Source organism: Adiantum capillus-veneris, chromosome 27 (assembly GCF_014529385.1).
Source record: "Adiantum capillus-veneris isolate H3 chromosome 27, ASM1452938v2, whole genome shotgun sequence".
In the NCBI taxonomy this organism is placed as follows: Eukaryota; Viridiplantae; Streptophyta; class Polypodiopsida; order Polypodiales; family Pteridaceae; genus Adiantum; species Adiantum capillus-veneris.
Window position 1 is genome coordinate 137,623,975 of NC_140957.1, and position 18,671 is coordinate 137,642,645.

The window sequence follows — 18,671 nt, forward strand, 5'->3', positions numbered from 1 at the left end:
AGATGGGGACCAAGGAGGATCTAGAAATGGTCATGCTATGTAGGGACTTCTTCTCCAATTCTACTCTCATCACCTTCATGCAAAGTATCCATTTTGCTTCGGGTGACGACCATGCACTGAGTACTGTGGGTACTTAGGTACTTGGGATACTCGGTTCGTGGTACTTGGGGTCCTTGACACTTGGTACTGCTTGCAATGTGCATTGAAGAAGGCTTTTCCTTGCCCAAGCTCAACTCCTCCTTGCGGGTGCAACCCTTGGTGGCCTTGTGCTCTCGCCAAGGTTTCTTTTTGTCACAAGTTGGTGACGTGGCAGGCCCTTGGACACACACACACACACACACACACACACACACACACACACACACACACACACACGAAAGGCGTTGACATGTTGACGTGGTAGGCCGTACGGACAACAATACGAACACTCCGCTTTTTGCGCTGACAGGCCGTACGGAATTTCTGGAAATTTCGCTGAATGCTTTTTGCTGGCTGATTTGGCGTTGGCAACTTTTGAAGAAGTTTGCTTTTATTTTTAAAAGCTTTTGGGGCTCTGCTTTTGGGCATCCCTTGTAAGAATAAATAAGTCCTTAGGAACACACTCCTTAGAGCATCTGGACACAGAGTTTGAGAGAGTACTCGCGGACTCTCTTTGTACTTTGTACACAAATTAATATAAAAATAAATACCGAAAGGGGCGCTAGTCTTTGGGGCCAATACCTCTTGGCACGAAACTACGCCGGGCCGTGTTGTCTTTTGTGAACTGTTTTGAAGTGAATCTCTCTGTGTCGCGGTAGAATCTTGACTTGGGGTGTCCAAGTTTGTTACAGTGGTATCAGAGCACGACCGATTTCTCTTCTACCGGGAAATCCGATCCTTTTCTCGCAACACTTATGGATTCCGAAAAGAATCAGTCGACTTCTTTTGTATCTGCTGATGCGGGAGGAGAACACGAAGAAGATTCAACCGAATTAATAGAGGAAGAGTATGGGCCACCTCAGTCTACTTAGTACGAACTTCAAAAGATGGAATGTCGACAACAGGTTGACGAGTGCACAAAGCTGATAATTAAATTTGTGAAGGACCCCCCGCAAAATTTTTGGCTCTGCAATCCATCGTTTAAGTGCACACTCAGTGACAGAGCTCGAACATGGTGGTCCACCCTTCTTTTGAGGAAAGAAGCTCCAGTCGAGTGGTTGAAATTCAAAAGGCTCTTTATTTCTTATTAACTGACCCGCGAGTCGGATGACCAAGGGAAATTCTTTGGACGCTTATTGCGAGAGATTTTGGGACTCTTTTCCGGTTTGCGGACTCCCTACAGAGATCCGAGACTACTGCCTTGAACAAAAGTCAAATTCAATTCAAGAATTAATGGGACATGCGAAACGGGGTTTCTCGATACATTTAGGAAATTTGACTTACCCCACTGATGAGATCTTGACTCAGAGAACGAGACAAACCTCCAACAATGAAAGTATAAAGAGAGAGAATTCCCAAGAAAAGAAAGATAGAGATGCACGACCCCGACTGACTCTTCGAGAAAGAGCAAATTATATTAGAGAGGGGAAGTGTTTTGGTTGCGGGGAACATGGGCACATCTCTGCAAAGTGCCCAAAAAAGGCACAGCAAGAACAGATTGAAGACATGCCAGAGAGTCCTAGAGCTGCAGAGGAACGTGGCAGAAAAGGCAAGATGAAAGCAGGACGAGTACCAGATTGCATGGGTACTGACCCAAGCCTGATTGATGAAAGTACAGAACTTTCCCGAGCTTGGGCAAAGTGAAAGATCAAGAAGCCCTGATTTTCTTCGATGGAAGAGCCAAGGACAACTTCATTTCACCTGAATTGGCGGCGCAGCTCGAGATTACACCCAATCGGTTGGGACCACCAATAGAGGCAGTTCTAGCGGCACCCGAATGGGACATAGCCATTACACCTGTCATTGGCAAACTTCGGTTGCATTGTCAAAGGTATTTAGGGCACGAGGGCCTCTACATCATGCCTTTAGAAGGCTGTGACGAGTCCCTTGGTGCCATAGAACAACACCGTGGTCAATTATCGGGCAAAGAAAGCAACCTTGATGAATAAAAAGGGCCAAAAAATTGTACTTGATGTAAAACTGAAGGGCGAGTCCATTCCTATTGTATCGGCCTCGGCCATTTCCAAATTAATGAAATCCAGTCTCTTTGTTTACTCGATCTACTTGAAAGAGTTAAATGATGAACACAGAACGAACATGTCTGAACTTGATAGAGAATGCCAAGATTTTCTCCACACTCATGCCGATTGCTTCTCTGAGGGCCTGCTAGGCGAGTTGCCCCCATCTCGACTTGAGGATCACACCATTGATTTGATTCCTGGAAGCACACCACCGAACGTCACCTTACCGTGTTAGCTGAGCCTAGAATGAAGAGATCATGAACCAAGTGAAAGACCTTCTGGAAAAGGGTCTTATCCAGCCTAGAACTTCACCCTACTGCTCTCCGGTGTTGTTGGTATTAAAGAAAGACGCATCTTAGAGAATGTGCATTGATTACAGAGCTCTCAATAAAATCACTATCAAGAACAGATTTCCGATTCCAAGGATCGATGATATTCTTGACAGACTTTAGGAATCCTCTTGTTTTAGCAGGATTGATTTGAAAAGCGGATATTATTAGATGTCTACAAGACTGCCTTTCGGACGAGCTTCGGTTTGTATGAATTTTTGGTGATTTTGGCCTTACCAATGCTCCAGCGACTTTCAACCGAATAATGGATAAGATTTTCAGAGAGTATAGATCCTTTGTCGGCACTTTCTTTGATGACATTATAGTCTTCTCCAAGGATAAAGCAGAACATAGACACCATCTGCTACAGGTCTTTCAGGCATTGTGAGATCACAAGTTTGTCATCAATGCCAAAAAGAGTGAATTTTCCTTGTTGGAGATACACTGTTTGGGACACATTGTCTCAGCAGGAGTCCATATGGACCCGGCGAAGATTGAGACTATGCGTGAGTGGCCAGATTTGAAGAACTTTCATGAAGTTGGAAGCTTCTTGGGCTTGTGTTCTTACTACCGGCGATTCATTCGAAAGTTTGCAGAGGTAGCTTCCCCTTTGCACATTCTGACACAGAAAGGAGTCCCTTTCTCGTGGGGACCCAGAGAGGTGACTGCCTTTCAGACACTGAAAGAGAAATTGACTATTGGACCAGTATTGACTTTGCGGGATTTGCAAAAGTCATTTGAAGTATATTGTGATGCTTGTGGTCGTAGTCTGGGAGCGGTCTTAATGCAAGAAGGCCATGTCATTGCCTATGAAAGCCGATTGTTTTCAAGGCCAGATTTGACATCACAGATTTATGAGGAAGAGCTTTTGGCAGTGTTCAATGCTCTTACTCAGTGGTGACGTTACCTACTTGGAGCTGATTTTACGGTCTTCACTGATCATCAGAGTTTACGCTACTTCCTGTCACAGAAGCAGCTTTCGGAAAAGTAGATGCGGTGGGCTAACATCTTGTCACAGTTTCACTTCCAGATTATCCATGTTCAGGGACATAAAAACTTGGTGGTAGATGCTTTGTCTCGGAAGCCGTTAGTCTTGGCTATTTCCGTGATTCATCATAGAAGCTTCAAGGACATGGTTGATCAGTACGCCACAGATCCGGATTTTTCGAATGTATTCACTCGAATACAGAATGGGGAGGTAGTAGCGGGATATTCCATGCGAGATGGCTACTCGATGAAGAAAATGATGTTGTGCGTCACACAGTCATCGAGGGAAAAGGTTCTGACTGAGTGCCATTGTCCACCTTTTACGGGTCATCGCGACATTGACACCACCTTGAAAGGTGTGGAGCGTTACTTATTTTGGCCGAGACTCAAGAAGGATGTGGACGACTTTGTACGTAGTTGTTTAGTATGCCAGAAGGTCAAGTTTGATATGCATAAGGCACATGGATTGTTACAGCCTTTACCCATTCCCACCCGCCCCTGGGAAAGTATTGCTATGGATTTCATTTTTGATCTCCCGAAGACACGGAGTGGGCATGATGGCATTTGGATTGCCATCGGCAGATTTAGCAAGCAAGCTCACTTCATTCTAGTGAAGAAAACAGACAAGCCGGATCATTTAGTGAGACTGTTCATTGCACAGATTTTCAGATTACATGGCATGCTTGAGACAATAGTCTTCGACAGAGATCCCCGATTCACGAGCTTGTTGTGGAATGTTATTTGGGAGACATTGGCACATGGTTGTAGTTCTCGTCATCTTTCCATCCGCAGACAGATGGGCAATCTGAGATTGCAAATTCAGTTGTACTGGTTTTATTGAAGTCTTACATTTCTTATCAGAAGACTCAATGGGAATTTTTTTTGCCCTTGGTGGAATTTTCCTATGACAACACGGTTCACTCTTCGACAGGGAAGGCGCCATTTGAGATCATTGAAGGTGCTCCGAAGGTTCTACCCTTCCTAAATATAAGATTTTTGAAGCGGACCAGTACACGAGGGACTTGGACATTGCATTTGCCAAGGTCTGGGAGGCTTTAGCGAAATCTCAAGAAAGACATAAAAAGGTAGCATATCGACATCGACGAGATTTGAAATTAAAGGAAGACGATTGGGTGCTCCTATGTTTTGAGGAGGCACACCTAAGAAAGAAAAAGGGAAAGGAGCGGCTTTTTTCAAAGCGATTAGGTTGTTCTTGGTTAAATTCAAGAACTATCGTGCATTGGATGCGAAGTGGATGGAGGAGGAGGACCTAGCAAATACTCCTCAGATTTTGGAACTTTACCTTGAAGCATTCAGTTTAGCATAGTCTACTCCGATAGGACCCCGATTTCAGTGAGGGTGAATCTAGTGCAGCGGGTTTACACAAGAGGGTGAAGGGAACGCTTGCAGTAGGAGAAGGTAGCGCTTGTGTTGTTTTGCAGACAACGAGCGTGAGAGAGAGTGAAATTGTACGTAGGTCTTGGCGTGTTCTTAAACGACACATCTTTCAATGTATATTTTATTATTATGAGGGTACACACTATAAGGGTCACGTAAGTGACCATAGGGGTGGTCCACATCCAAAGAATAAAATAATGTACAAGGGTGGCCAGAGGGCCTTTAGTCCCAACAACCTCCCACTTAAAGGCCCGATGTGGTACCTTTAAGTAACTCCCACTAAGGGCAAGCAATGCTGATGTTGTGTCTTAGCAAGATACTTAGTGAGAACATCTGCGGGATTACCTTGTGTTTTGACCTTTGTCAGTGTGACAAGACCATCTTCTAGCACCTGGCGTATAAAATGGTACCGCACATCAATGTGTTTGGTACGAGCATGGAACATGGCATTTTTAGCTAGGCATACAACACTCACAACCAAGCGCTGGAGCATGAGTTGGAAGACTAAAAGTCCTCACAAGACGACCGAGCCAAATGGCTTCTTTTGAAGCCTCTGTGATTGAAATATATTCAGCTTTTGTAGTGCTCAATGCAACAATCTTTTGCAATCTTGAACACCAAGAAATAGCTCCACCAGCCAATGTAAAGACATAACCATTGGTAGATTTCCGAGTGTCAAAATCACCTGCCATGTCCGAATCACAAAATTCCCGCACAGACAATGTACCCTTTCCATAACATATGCATGTGTGCTGTGTACCTTTCAAGTACTTGAAAATGCTTTTCACTACCTCCCAATGTGGTTTGCCAGGGTTAGACATAAACCTGCTAACAACTCCCATTGCGTAAGAAATATCTGGTCGTGTAGCAACCATGGCATACATCAAAGACCCACAAGCTGATGCATAAGCAATACCTGTCATAGCATGGGTAGCTGCAACATCTTTTGGGCAATCATGCTTGCTAAGCTTTGTGTGTGGTGGTAACAGCATACCAAGAGGCTTAGCATCAACCATATTAAATCTCACAAGCACCTTTTTGATGTACCTGTCTTGAGAAAGGAATAAAAGACGTTTCTTTCTATGTCTTGCAATGCGCATACCCAAAATATGTTTAGCTGCACCCAAATCTTTCATAGAGAAAGCTGAATTTAACTCCTTTTTCAAAGCATTCAAGGTTTCCTTATGCTTGCTTGGAATCAGCATATCATCCACGTGTAGGACTACCACAATAAGACTACCATTAGGAGCCTTTTTAGTGTAAAGACAGCGATCTGCATGACTATGTTTGAACCCATGGTTGAGCATAAAAGTATCAAACTTTTTGTACCATTGCCTAGGGGCTTGTTTCAGCCCATACAATCAGTTTGCATACCAAATGCTCTTTCCTTGGAATGACAAAGCCTTCAGGCTGCAGCATGTATAGGTCCTCATCCAAATCACCATGTAAGAAAGCAGTAATTACATCCATTTGATCCAACTCCTAATCCAAGAGAGCACATAAAGCAAACAAAACCTAGAGCGTAGTCATCTTCACCATAGGTGAAAAGATCTCGTGGAAGTCTATGCCTTCCTTTTGTGCATAACCCTTAGCAACCAAACGTGCTTTGTACTTGGGTTAGTCATCAACACATTTGACCTTATAAACCCACTTGTTAGGAATAGCCTTCCTACCTTTTGGCAAAGGTACAAGCCAAGGCAGGATCCGTATGCACTTACGGATCCGCACGGTACGTTACGTCCGTACGATACGTACCGTACTGTATAGATTCGTACTGTACATTTTTTTTTCCTCTCCGTTGGGTTGTCTTCTGGGTTATGTGTGGAAAAAAACCCTATTTCTTCGGCAATGTTTGGTTTGCCCTTCTTTAGCCTTATCCCAACATCTAATTTTGTACACATTTCGACACAACCTGCATTTGTAGAGCACACACGAATTTCATTGCGGTCGTGAATATAGGAGGGCAAGCACGATCAGTAACTCGTACGAAAGCTTTGCCTTGGTCTTTGTAGAATAGTGAACTGACATCCTTGGGGTGATACTTATGACTTTTTTATGAAGTACATACCGTATTAAAGGTTTTTGACCTTTAAAAAAAAAAAACCTACAAAATTTACGTACCTAACAACTCTATCCATTCAGTACTACGTACAAGTCGTATCGAATACGCACTGTACCTTACGTACCTTACCACCTTGGTACAAGCTCCCATGTATTGTTTGCATACAGTGACTGCATCTTAGATTTCATAGCAAGCTCCCACTTACTTTTGTCTTCACAAGACTAGGCCTCTTTGTATGTAAGAGGCTCCCCTTCATCTATCAACAAAATGCAATCCATAGATGGTTGAACCTCTGTGGTTGCCTTCTAACACGTGTAGACCTTCTCACCCAATGATCTGCATCAACTGGTAATGGGTCTACATCGTCTGGAATGTGCACACCATCAATTGGCGGCTGATTTTCAGCATGCTGGCCATGTGGTATAATCCCATTTTGTGCATCTATTTGTTGTCCATTGTCTTCTGGCAATTGCACAATAGGTTGCATCAAAAGGAGTTGAATTTTCAGCCAAAGGTGGCTTTATGGCTGGCTGATTTTTGCTGAAACTTGACCTTCTTTTTGTCAATGTCTACTTGTATAGCATTTTTCAGCAATTTAACCTCATTGAAAACTACATCTCGGCTGCGTATTATCTTCTTGTACTGAGGTATCCAAACTCGGTAATCCATCTCCCCTCCATTATCCGTCCTAATAGCTTTTAACTTCAAGCCCTTTTGTTGGTCACAAATGCATGACACTTTTTGAATGAGTCAAGTACATCACTTTTACTTTTTAGTACATACACCCATGTCTTTCTATTGTGATCATCAATTGTAAGGTGCAGCGGAAGTGAATGTTGAACTTTGCTCAAGATGAGTGTTCCGAACTGTGCTCAAGGTTCTTTCTACTTACGGAAGGGAGATCCTTCCGTTCCTTTAATGAGAGAGTGCAAGTGATCACAAACAAGTAGATAAACACTGTGAATGAAGGTGCATGAGACTGAGAGATAGAGAGAGAAGAATATGACACGAGAATGTTGTCAAAACCCTCCTCCGAAGGCCTCACTCTCTATGGCGAGAGCGGTCTACTATTGATTGCACAAATCTCTACAATGCTTGGACTCGACGACGATGAGGACGACGACGAGACGGGCTGAAATCTGCAAATCTTTATGTGCTGAATTCTGACTCTTTGTCGGTGACGATGTCGATGACGACGATGCGACGTCGACACGCTGAAAACGCAGATGCTGAAATCTGCGTTTTCCAGGCTGAATCTGCAAACTTCACGGGATCTGACAGTGTGGCGGAAGGTGAGATCTGCGAGGTTCGGGGGTTCTACTGCGATGTCTGACTGCTGGAAACTGAAAACGCTGGTCCTTCTTGAGGTCTTGTCGCGATGAATCTGCAAAACGTTGAATGTCTTGCTGCTCCAAAAACGCTAGGGCTGATCTGCTATCTGTGGGGGAAATTGCTAACGCTAGGGCTGATCTGTCCTTTGCTGTCGCCAGGCTGATGTAGATGCAAAAACGCTAGCTCATTTGTAGTGATGCAAAAACGCTAGAGAATCTTGGGGTCCTGCTGAGAAGTTGCTTGTGAGCAAGCGCTCCTACTGCCTCTTCGCCAGAAAGTGCTAGTGTTTGGTTTCTATCTATACAAACTTAGCAAAATTGCCCTACCTAGTTTCCAATAAAAATCACTTAAAAATAATAAGTGAAAAATGTGAAAAACATGGAAGATAGGTCTATGCACTGTAAAAATGCTCCTAATGGGTTCTGATGGAAATCTGATGATCATGCTGTGTGCAGCCAGAGGATATGCATCTACTCTAAGTGTCTGGGTACGCACGGTTTGAAGGAGTACGAGCGGAAGTGCGACGCGAGAGAGAGTGCGAGAAGAAGAGCACGACGATATGGTGAACTCGCTCTACTGTAATGTGTAGAGCATAGTGAGTTCTTAGAGCACGACGATATGGTGAACTCGCTCTACTGTAATGTGTAGAGCATAGTGAGTTCTTATTAGGTTTTTACAAAAGAATATGTGTACATACCTGGCGGCCCGCCCACTTACCTGGGCGACCACATTGGGCTTTATACCCCAACAACCTCCCACTTAAAGTCCAATGTGGTACTTTAAGTGTGAGAGAAGCTACTATACAAGCTAATATACAAGAGATGTAGAGAAGTGATGTACTACCCTACACCTAACTGCTTGCGAAAATGCGCAAAGCTCTCTGAGGGAAGTCCTTTTGTAAGTAGATCAGCAGGATTTTCTGTGGTGTGAACTTTGACAAGCTGAAGTTGCTTATCCTCGAGCATTTCCCTGATGAAATGATACTTCACATCCACATGCTTTGTCTTTGAGTGATAAACTCGATTGCGAGCCAATTGTATAGCACTTTGACTATCACAATATAACACATGCATCTCTTCTTGGATTCCCAAATCTGTTACTAGTTGATTAAGCCAAATTGATTCTTTGCATGCCTCTGATGCTGCAACATATTCAGCCTCTGTAGTAGACTGAGTAACACAATCTTGTAATCTAGAACGCCATGATACTGCTCCACCAGTCAATGTAAAGACATACCCTGACGTAGACCTTCGGTTGTCTAAGTCACCTGCATAATCTGAGTCTGTAAAACCCTTTACACTTAGCTCCTGACTCCCATAGCATATACGCATACTCTTTGTAGCTTTCAGGTATCTCAATATTCCTTTCACTGCCTCCCAATGTTTCTTGCCTGGGTTTGACATGTATCGACTTACTACTCCCACTGCAAATGCAATGTCTGGGCGAGTAGCAATCATTGCATACATCAAACTACCCACTGCAGACGCATATGGAATCTTATCCATTTCAGCTTGTTCTTCATCAGACACAGGACAATCTTGTTTGCTAAGTTTCACATATGGTGGCAATGGAACACTCAGTGCCTTTCCCTACTCCATATTGAAATGTTGCAAAACCTTGTCAATATACTCTGTTTGAGATAACCAAATCAACTTCTTTGATCTGTCTCTCTCAATGCGCATACCAAGTATATGACTTGCCTCACCCATGTCTTTCATGTCAAACGATTTTGCCATCTTTGACTTCAAAGCTGAAATTTCTTCCAAGTGCTTGCCAGCAATCAACATGTCATCCACATACAAAATAAGGATCAGCCAACTACCATCCTTAGCCTTCTTTGTATATAGACAGTGATCGAACTCACTACGTTTGTAGCCTTGAGAAAGCATAAACTTGTGGAATTTATGGTACCATGCCCTCGGTGATTGTTTTAAGCCATAAAGACTCTTTAACAACAGGCATACCCAATCTTCCTTGCCTTTCTCAACAAACCCTTCTGGCTGCTGCATGTAAATTTCCACATCTAAATCACCATGCAAGAACGTTGTCTTGACATCCATTTGGTGCAACACCAAATCTAATATGGCAACCAATGCAAGAAAGCATCTCAATGTAGTCATCTTGACCACCGGAGAGAAGACTTCATCAAAGTCAATGCCTTGTTCTTGCTTAAAGCCCTTGGCAACAAGCCTTGCTTTGTACTTTGGTTGACTATCATGAGCGGTGATCTTATACCTGTAAACCCATTTACAAGGTAGAGCCTTTTTGCCCTGTGGTAATTTAACTAGCTTCCATGTCTTGTTTTTATGCAGAGCTGTCATCTCTGACTGCATGGCCAATTGCCAATTCCCGGAGTCCTTCATTTGCACTGCTTCCTTGTAACCTGAAGGCTCATTGCAATCAGTCAACATGACATAGTTCATAGATGGAACAAACCTATCAGGAGGTCGCGTGACACGTCCAGATCTACGCACAATAGGTGGCTCAGGCTCAACCACAACCTGTGGTTCCACTCTATCCTGTCCTTGCTCCTCTTGAGCCCTGACATTTTGTCTTGCACGTGCAGGTCCATCTTCTGGAAGACAACTCTTCTAATCTCCTCAACCCTCTCTGGTTTAGAATGATATTTGGATTCATTAAAGTGAACATCATTGCTGCGGACAACCTTTCTGGATTCGGGATCCCAAAGTCTGTACCCCATCTCACCAGAATTACCATAGCCTAGAAAGATGCACTTTCTACTCTTTGGCTCAAGTTTGTTCCTAAATTCCTTTGGAACGTGAGTATATGCCTCACAGCCAAAGACTCTGAGATGCTTGTATGAGGGCATTTTGCCTGACCATACCATCTTTGGCACTGAATCCTTCTGCAAAACCTTGCTAGGAGATCTATTTACAAGATGAACAGCTGTTGATACAGCTTCAGTCCAAAACCCATTTGGCAGCTGTGCATTAGACAACATACTTTTGACCTTCTCTTGTATGGTCCTATTCATCCTCTCAGCAACACCATTTTGAGGAGGATTGTAAGGAGCAGTAAGTTCACGTTTTATACCTTTTGACTCACAAAAGTCCTGAAAGGCCTTTGAAACATACTCTCCACCATTGTCAGTGCGTAAGCATTTAAGCTTCTTGCCACTCTGACTCTCCACAAGTGTCACAAACGTTTTGAAAACACTAAACGCTTCATCCTTGTGCTTGAGAAAGTAAACCCATACTTTCCTCGAGTAATCATCTATAAATGTCATAAAGTAAGAAGCTCCCCCTAGAGATAGGTTAGGCATAGGTCCACACAAATCACTATGAACAAGTGCCAACTGTGTATCTCTTCTACTGCTTCTATGCTTATGTGGCTGCTGTGTTTGCTTACCATACAGACAATGTTCACAGAATTCAAAATCATTAAATGAAAAGGCAGGCAAATAACCAGAACGAGACAAGATTTCCATTCCCTTCTTGGACATATGTCCTAACCGGCTATGCCACAAAGGAACGTTCGACTGCTCGGTTACATTGATTACATTTTTAGAGACATTGGATACATAAATCATGTAAAGTCCTCCAGACTTTACTCCATGTGCTACTGTCATAGAACCCTTGGATATCTTCCACATGTTCTGTCCAAAAGTGGTGACGTAGCCAGCATCATTAAGTAAACCTGTGCTGATCAAGCTCTTTGTAATTGCGGGAACATGTCTCACATTCTTCAGCGTGAAAGAAGAGCCATTCTGAAACTTCAATTGAACATCTCCAACACCTAAGATCTCACATGTCTGCCCATTGCCTAGCCGAACATGATCTTTAGTGGTCACATAAGAGGTAAACCACTCCTTGTTTGGAGACACATGAAGTGATGCCCCTGAGTCTATAATCCAGTCACTCAGTGCATTTCCATCAGATGCTGTAAGAAGAGCTGAGTCCATTGTATTCTTCAAGAAGTAGATGTCTCCTGACACTAGACTGTCATCCTCTGCAACAGTGTTTGTCACATTTATTTCTTGAATCTTCACTGAGGACTTGTTCTTCTCACCATGGCCTTCAGCTTTCTCTTTGCCTTTTTCTGCTTTCCATTCTCTGCAGTCTCTTTTCATGTGACCCTTCTTGCCACAATGGTAGCATTCTATGTCACTCTTGCCTTTAGCACTGCGGGACTTGCTACGAGACTGATTCCTCTTTCCACCTTTGTACTTTTCTTTGGTCCTTCCCCTGACAACTAAGGCTGTTCCTTCGCCTTTGTCCATTGTCTTTCTATTGGTTTCTTCAGTAAGCAGACTTCCTTCTACACCTGCTATGTTCAAACCATCTGGAGGTGCAGAATTACTCAAAGCTGTGCGAAAAGTGTCCCAACTTTCCGGCAATGTGATCAACAGGAACATAGCTCTAACAGGTTCATCAAACTTGACACCTTGAGCTGATAACTGACTGTAGATTGTGTTGAATTCATTCAGATGATTGGACATAGGTGTCCCTTCTTTCATCTTCAAGTCAACAAGCTTCTTAAGCCAGTATACCTGTGAAGCTGCACTCTGCTTCTCATAAAGATCACTCAGCTTTAACCATGCTTGATAAGCCGACATCTCGTCTGTTACATTGAAGTAAACGCTTTCTGCCAAAGTCAGCATAATGGTAGAAAGTGCCAATTCATCCATTTCGCTCCATTCATCTTCGTCCATATCTTCTGGTTTTATCTCTTTGAGCTTTATAGGTTTTATCTGCTTCTTTTGTACCAACACGTGCCAAATCTGCTTCTTCCACAATGGGAAATTGGTTCCATCCAGCTTCTTGATATTGTAAAGAGCAGTGTCCTGTGATCCAGCCATAGCTACGCTTCAGAGTGGTTTACTTTCCTGGGAAAAATTCGGCAGAGTTTCCCCTGTAAACTGACTTTGAACCAATATCAACCTGTCAAATGAACCAAGAAAGCTTCAGATTCTGCATAAATTTTGGCACTGTCTCCTTTGTAAAATGGCTCTGGTGTACTCAAAAAACAGACCAAAAACAGCTCAAAAAACACTGTCTCTCTGACACTGTAAGCTGCGGGTAAACCTGTCCTGCACCTGTACTGTCTCTCACTGTCCTGTCACTGTCCTGTAAGCATAGACTGCGACAATGCCACAACGGCAGTAAAGCAACGATGCAATCCCAACTGTCTAACTCACAGTCAATACATCCTAGCTGCCTATCTAAGGGTGCTCGAGGGATCGCTCCAAGACCTGTATCACCGAAAGGATCTCAACATTCGAGAATCCCCCAGCTCAATAAAACCTCACTCGACCCTCAACAAAGGCTGCAGTAAATCTGACAGTACATAGACTTCCCACAAAGTCATACATCCACAAATTTCCCACTATATGTTGTAACCGCTGCGGCGGTTGTTTGCTGCGTGACTCACAGCCAGCAAACCCTCAACAGACATACATCATCTCTGACAATACATCCCATGTGGAAGTACCTGCAATGTCAGGATGAAATCTGGAATATCAAGCAGCAAACACAAGCCCTTTGGGCTTTCCCACGAGATTTGGGGCCGTGTCTTCGCCTGTCGAATTTCACTCCAATTTGAGTTGGTGACTCTAGCCTCTTGTAGTGCTGCCCCGAGCCTCGATATGAGGTCTGATTTCAGTTGAAGGAGTACGAGCGGAAGTGTGATGCGAGAGAGAGTGCGAGAAGAAGAGCACGACGATATGGTGAACTCGCTCTACTGTAATGTGTAGAGCATAGTGAGTTCTTATTAGGTTTTTACAAAAGAATATGTGTACATACCTGGCGGCCCGCCCACTTACCTGGGCGACCACATTGGGCTTTATACCCCAACACGGTTTGCGAACAGACTCACAAAAGTGCCAGATCACTTCCTATTTTAGACTGACTTGACTGAACTGAACCTTTGTCATGATGTAGCTTGTCCACGGACACATAGGGTTGGATGTGTTACGTGACTTCATTGAAAGACACACACAGAGAGAGAGAGAGAGAGAGAGAGAGAGAGAGAGAGAGAGAGAGAGAGAGAGAGAGAGAGAGAGAGAGAGGAGGAGGAGGAGGAGGAGGAGGAGAAGAAGAAGAAGAGGATTTTAACTTCGTAGCAAACTATCCCAAGAGACCTTAAAGATCTATCCGACGAGAGTTGAATTCAAGGCTTGTTTTTGAAGAGGGAAAGGAGAAGAAGAGGATTTTAACGTTGTAGGAAAGTATCCCAAGAGACCTCAAAGATCTATCCGACGAGAGTTGAACTCAAGACGTGTTATTCAGGAGGGAAATGGCATAACCAATCTACCACACTTGGGTGATAGAAAGGTTATACCGTTTTCCTCTTTTTATTAACACACTCACACACTCACACACACACCTGAGAAGAAGAGGATTTTAGCGTCGTGGGAAACTATCCCAAGAGACCTCAAAGATCTATCCGACGATAGTTGAACTCAAGACGTGTTATTCAAGAGGGAAATGGCATAACCAATCTACCACACTTGGGTGATAGAAAGGTTATACCGTTTTCCTCTTTTTATTAACACACTCACACACCCATACACACACCAGAGAAGAAGAGGATTTTAACGTCGTAGGAAACTATCCCAAGAGACTTCAAAGATCTATCTGACGAGAGTTGAACTCAAGACCTGTTATTCAAGAGGGAAATGGCATAACCAATCTACCACACTTGGGTGATAGAAAGGTTATACTGTTTTCCTCTTTTTATTAACACATTCACACACTTGCACACACACCCAAGAAGAAGAGGATTTTAACGTCGTAGGAAACTATCCCAAGAGACCTCAAAGATCTATCCGACGAGAGTTCAACTCAAGACATGTTATTCAAGAAGGAAATGGCATAACCAATTTACCGAGAGAGAGAGAGAGAGAGAGAGAGAGAGAGAGAGAGAGAGAGAGAGAGAGAGAGAGAGAGAGAGAGAGAGAGAGAGAGAGAGGACTAGCACTGGATGGGGTCCCAAACCCCCCTCCAAGGGCCCCCTTCTCTATCGCTAGAGAGGTATTTGCTTTAGATTGCACAAATGCTGATACAATGGTTCTAGATGCTCTACTGCTGATGGGATTTTGTTGTGGGTGCTTGGATCTGCGAGGCTAAGGGCTGATCTGCTATGGTTGATGTTGAGGGTGCTGATGACGATGTTGGAAATGGGCTGAAATTTGACAACGCTGTTGGGTTTGAGGGCTGAAATCTGGAATCTGAAAACGCTACTGCTGATGGGGTCCTAATGGCTGAGCTGGGCTGATGTGCTATTTCCAGGTTGATCTGGGTCTTTAGGCTGAAAAATGCTGATGGATGAGAGCTGATCAAGGTTGTAAAGGCTAGGGTTGCTGAGGTTCATGGCAATGAGGGTGCTCGAGGGTAGAACACTATGGGAGTCTACTACTAGCCAAAACGCTAGAGATATTGAGGTGCTGTTGGTACTTGTACTGTCGGTACTGATATGGTTGGAGAGTTAACCCCTAGGGTCACCTCTATAGTGAAATTATGCGGGGTCAAGCAGTCTCAGATAGAGCCCCACGACCTTTAAAAATGATGCTAAATGTCAATTAATAGTAAGTTCAAAAACCTATTATAAGAGGTGCTTCGTATGCAGATAATTTCTAGGCTTGGATAATGTTGCTAGACTATGGGAACACTCCTCAGTGCCTACACCTAGTAGACATTGGTTGTGCTCATGTGCAATCTCTGAAGTGCTTGGACATGCATGTCCTGCGTACAGGCTCACAAGGGTGCCAGAACACTTCCTAGGCTGTCCTAATTTCTAGAAGTAGGAGTTACAGCCTGTCCACATGTACATATTTAGGGTTAGATGTGCGCGTGATATTTGCCCCAAAGTATGCTGATTTGTTGCAGATTGTGGTATCGCTTCCATAAGGGTGTCCGGGGTTGGCTCATCACTGCCTATCTATTATCGAATGACTACATGGCCTAGTACTTTGTAGATCAGCCTCCAGCTGGCCATTAGGGTTTTATCATTGAGGGGGCGTTGTGACCATGCCACCTTGATCAGGACCTTGACCATGCCACCTTGATCAGGACCTTGCCCTCACTTTGAACCACGGTTGCATCCATTCATGTACCAAACCCCTTGTTTTGATACCAAATCTGCCATACGTATTCTACTGATGGTTCAGCTCTCACGACATTTTTTGAAACTCAAATACATGTGGTGGTAGAGCCATATTTTACATTTGCAAGTCCCTTCTTTTAGTCCAATAGCATCCTTGTTGGCTCACTGGAAATATCTTTTTTATGTGTAGTTGATGTGAACAACAATTTCCAAAATAAAATACGTTTTAGTATTTTTTTCAATACATTGCGTACCTTATCCCAGGATGATGAACAATACGCGTATCGTACCTGTACCTAATGTACCTAACTATAGTGCTTTGAACTGCTTATTAGACTTCCAACTCGCAACAAGGCTCAAGTATACATTTGAAAGGTTTTTGTGCATTCATATTCGTTAACAGGGGTTTGAGTTTCTGATGGGCTCTCCCCACTTAAGTAGTAGTGTAGCATAGGTGCGTTATGAAAGGAATTGACATCTAAATTTTGTATTCTGTGTACCTGCTGCAGACCGAACAAATGGGACGAATCGTCAATGAGTTGGACACGATTCAGTTTTCCATAAAGAAAGCGTCGCAGCTTGTAAGAGAAATTGGCAGACAGGTTAGTTGCCTTGTTTAGCACTAGAGTTGACAACTGAATAAGCAGCTGATATGCTGGGTCGTGCTCGCAGATTGCGACAGACCGTTGCATTATGATGTTTCTCTTTTTGGTTGTTTGTGGAGTTATTGCTATCATAATTGTCAAGGTAATACGTCGTAATCTGAAGGATTTTGTTCCAAATTTTGTCCATCGTTATGGAACTCTGAGCTGGGACTCTTCTTAATTAATGTGGCTTCATGGTCTAGATTGTTCATCCAAACAACAAGAATATACAAGACATTCCCGGGCTGGCACCTCCTGCAAATGGTAGCAGTCGGCGACTATTGGCAGCGTTCGACATTTAGCGGCGAACATGAAGTCTTTTCATGTGACTGAGCTTAGCATGTGAGAAGTGGCTGTGGTTGCATGCGCTCCCCTGGTCGAGGAGTCCGCAATATTTGAGATTGTGTTTGTTGGCCTTGTGAGCTGCTGCCACACAAGGTCTGGCCACAGATCCAACCAAGCGCTTTTTTCCTGCGAGCAATAAGCTTTGAGCGTGAGTTGCACCTCATTCACATCTGAGGTGGGGGTTTTTTCATAGCCCGTTAGATGACAAAGAATACAAGTCTCTTGCGTAGGTAGTCGTTACTCTAGCATTAATCTCTTTGCTTTTGGCCAGGTTGATTTTTTGGCACTGTGTAATCCCTTTATTCTTTGACACTGACAGCCACACCTTGTTGGCAGATTCTTGTGTGTATTTTTATAATCCATCAGCAGTATTATTTTTTCAAGTCAGGATCTGTGTACATCTTTGGCACGTCTGCTTGACGTAAACCTTTGTAATTGCTCAAACAAATTTTTATTGAGGTGGTGGTCAACTCTCCTCAGGCATGGTGTCTCATAAGTGAACTTTTGCAGAATGAAAGGGTTATTTTTTTTTTTTTGAAGGGAAAGTTACCAAAATACCCCTAAAATTTGTGGATATTCTCAGAGTACCCTCGAATTTCAAAAATTCCCAAAATACCCTTTATGTTTTGCTTAAGTTTCCCTGAATTCCCTTTAATATTTTCAATATTCCTAAGATACTCCTTGTTATTCTCTCAAGCAATTTCCAAAGATTGTTTTTTTTAAAATAAAATAACTCCATGAGAAAATTGGTTCTGCATTGACCAAAAAGGATAGGACTAGGATTTTAGATGGTATTGTGGCCTCTCAAGATGAAATTGTTCAATACTTGTAGACACAAATGCCTCTTTGGTGAAAGCCTTTCATAATTATGAAGAAATTACTTCCAAATTTAGTACAAAGATATTTTGGGAGTTTTTGGGGGAGTACGCACAAATACTCTGGAACTTTTCCCTTTTTCCTTATTTCTAACATGATAATAAGCTCTTTCCATTTTGCATCTATGCGGCATGTATAACTCTAAGATTTAGATGCTTGTGATTCTCCCTCTTTTCTTATGGTTTAGAGAAGTTTAGACGTTCACAATCGAGAGTATCGAGTAGGCAAGTAGATGTCGATTGTAAGTTTCTACTTTCTGCCATCCTTCTTTAAAAGGAAAAGGTTAAGGCAGCCTAATAAAAGTTAAAAGTATGGTATTTAAGGTTAAAATAGGCATGCAACTAGGTAGTGCATCCAACTCCTAGGATTTGATGATGCACTCTCTCCAACATGGAAGAGGACAAAGTGTCATGGAAGAGGCTCGGTAACAAGAATTGTAACATTCTCCTCTATAGAACAACCCCCTAGGCTGATT

General features: G+C 43.2%; 1 protein-coding gene across 1 annotated transcript in view; it reads left to right on the top strand.

The window, feature by feature from the left end:
- LOC147422817 (putative plant SNARE 12) overlaps positions 1-17,799 on the top strand; it is a 55,936-nt gene extending 38,137 nt beyond the window's left edge. Inside the window, exons 8-10 of the mRNA XM_086502508.1 lie at positions 16,841-16,933; positions 17,004-17,078; positions 17,179-17,799. Coding sequence (XP_086358634.1) covers positions 16,841-16,933; positions 17,004-17,078; positions 17,179-17,277 — 267 coding nt within the window. The 3' untranslated portion in view covers positions 17,278-17,799. The remainder of the gene's footprint in view (positions 1-16,840; positions 16,934-17,003; positions 17,079-17,178) is intronic.
- The last annotated feature ends 872 nt before the right edge of the window (positions 17,800-18,671 follow it).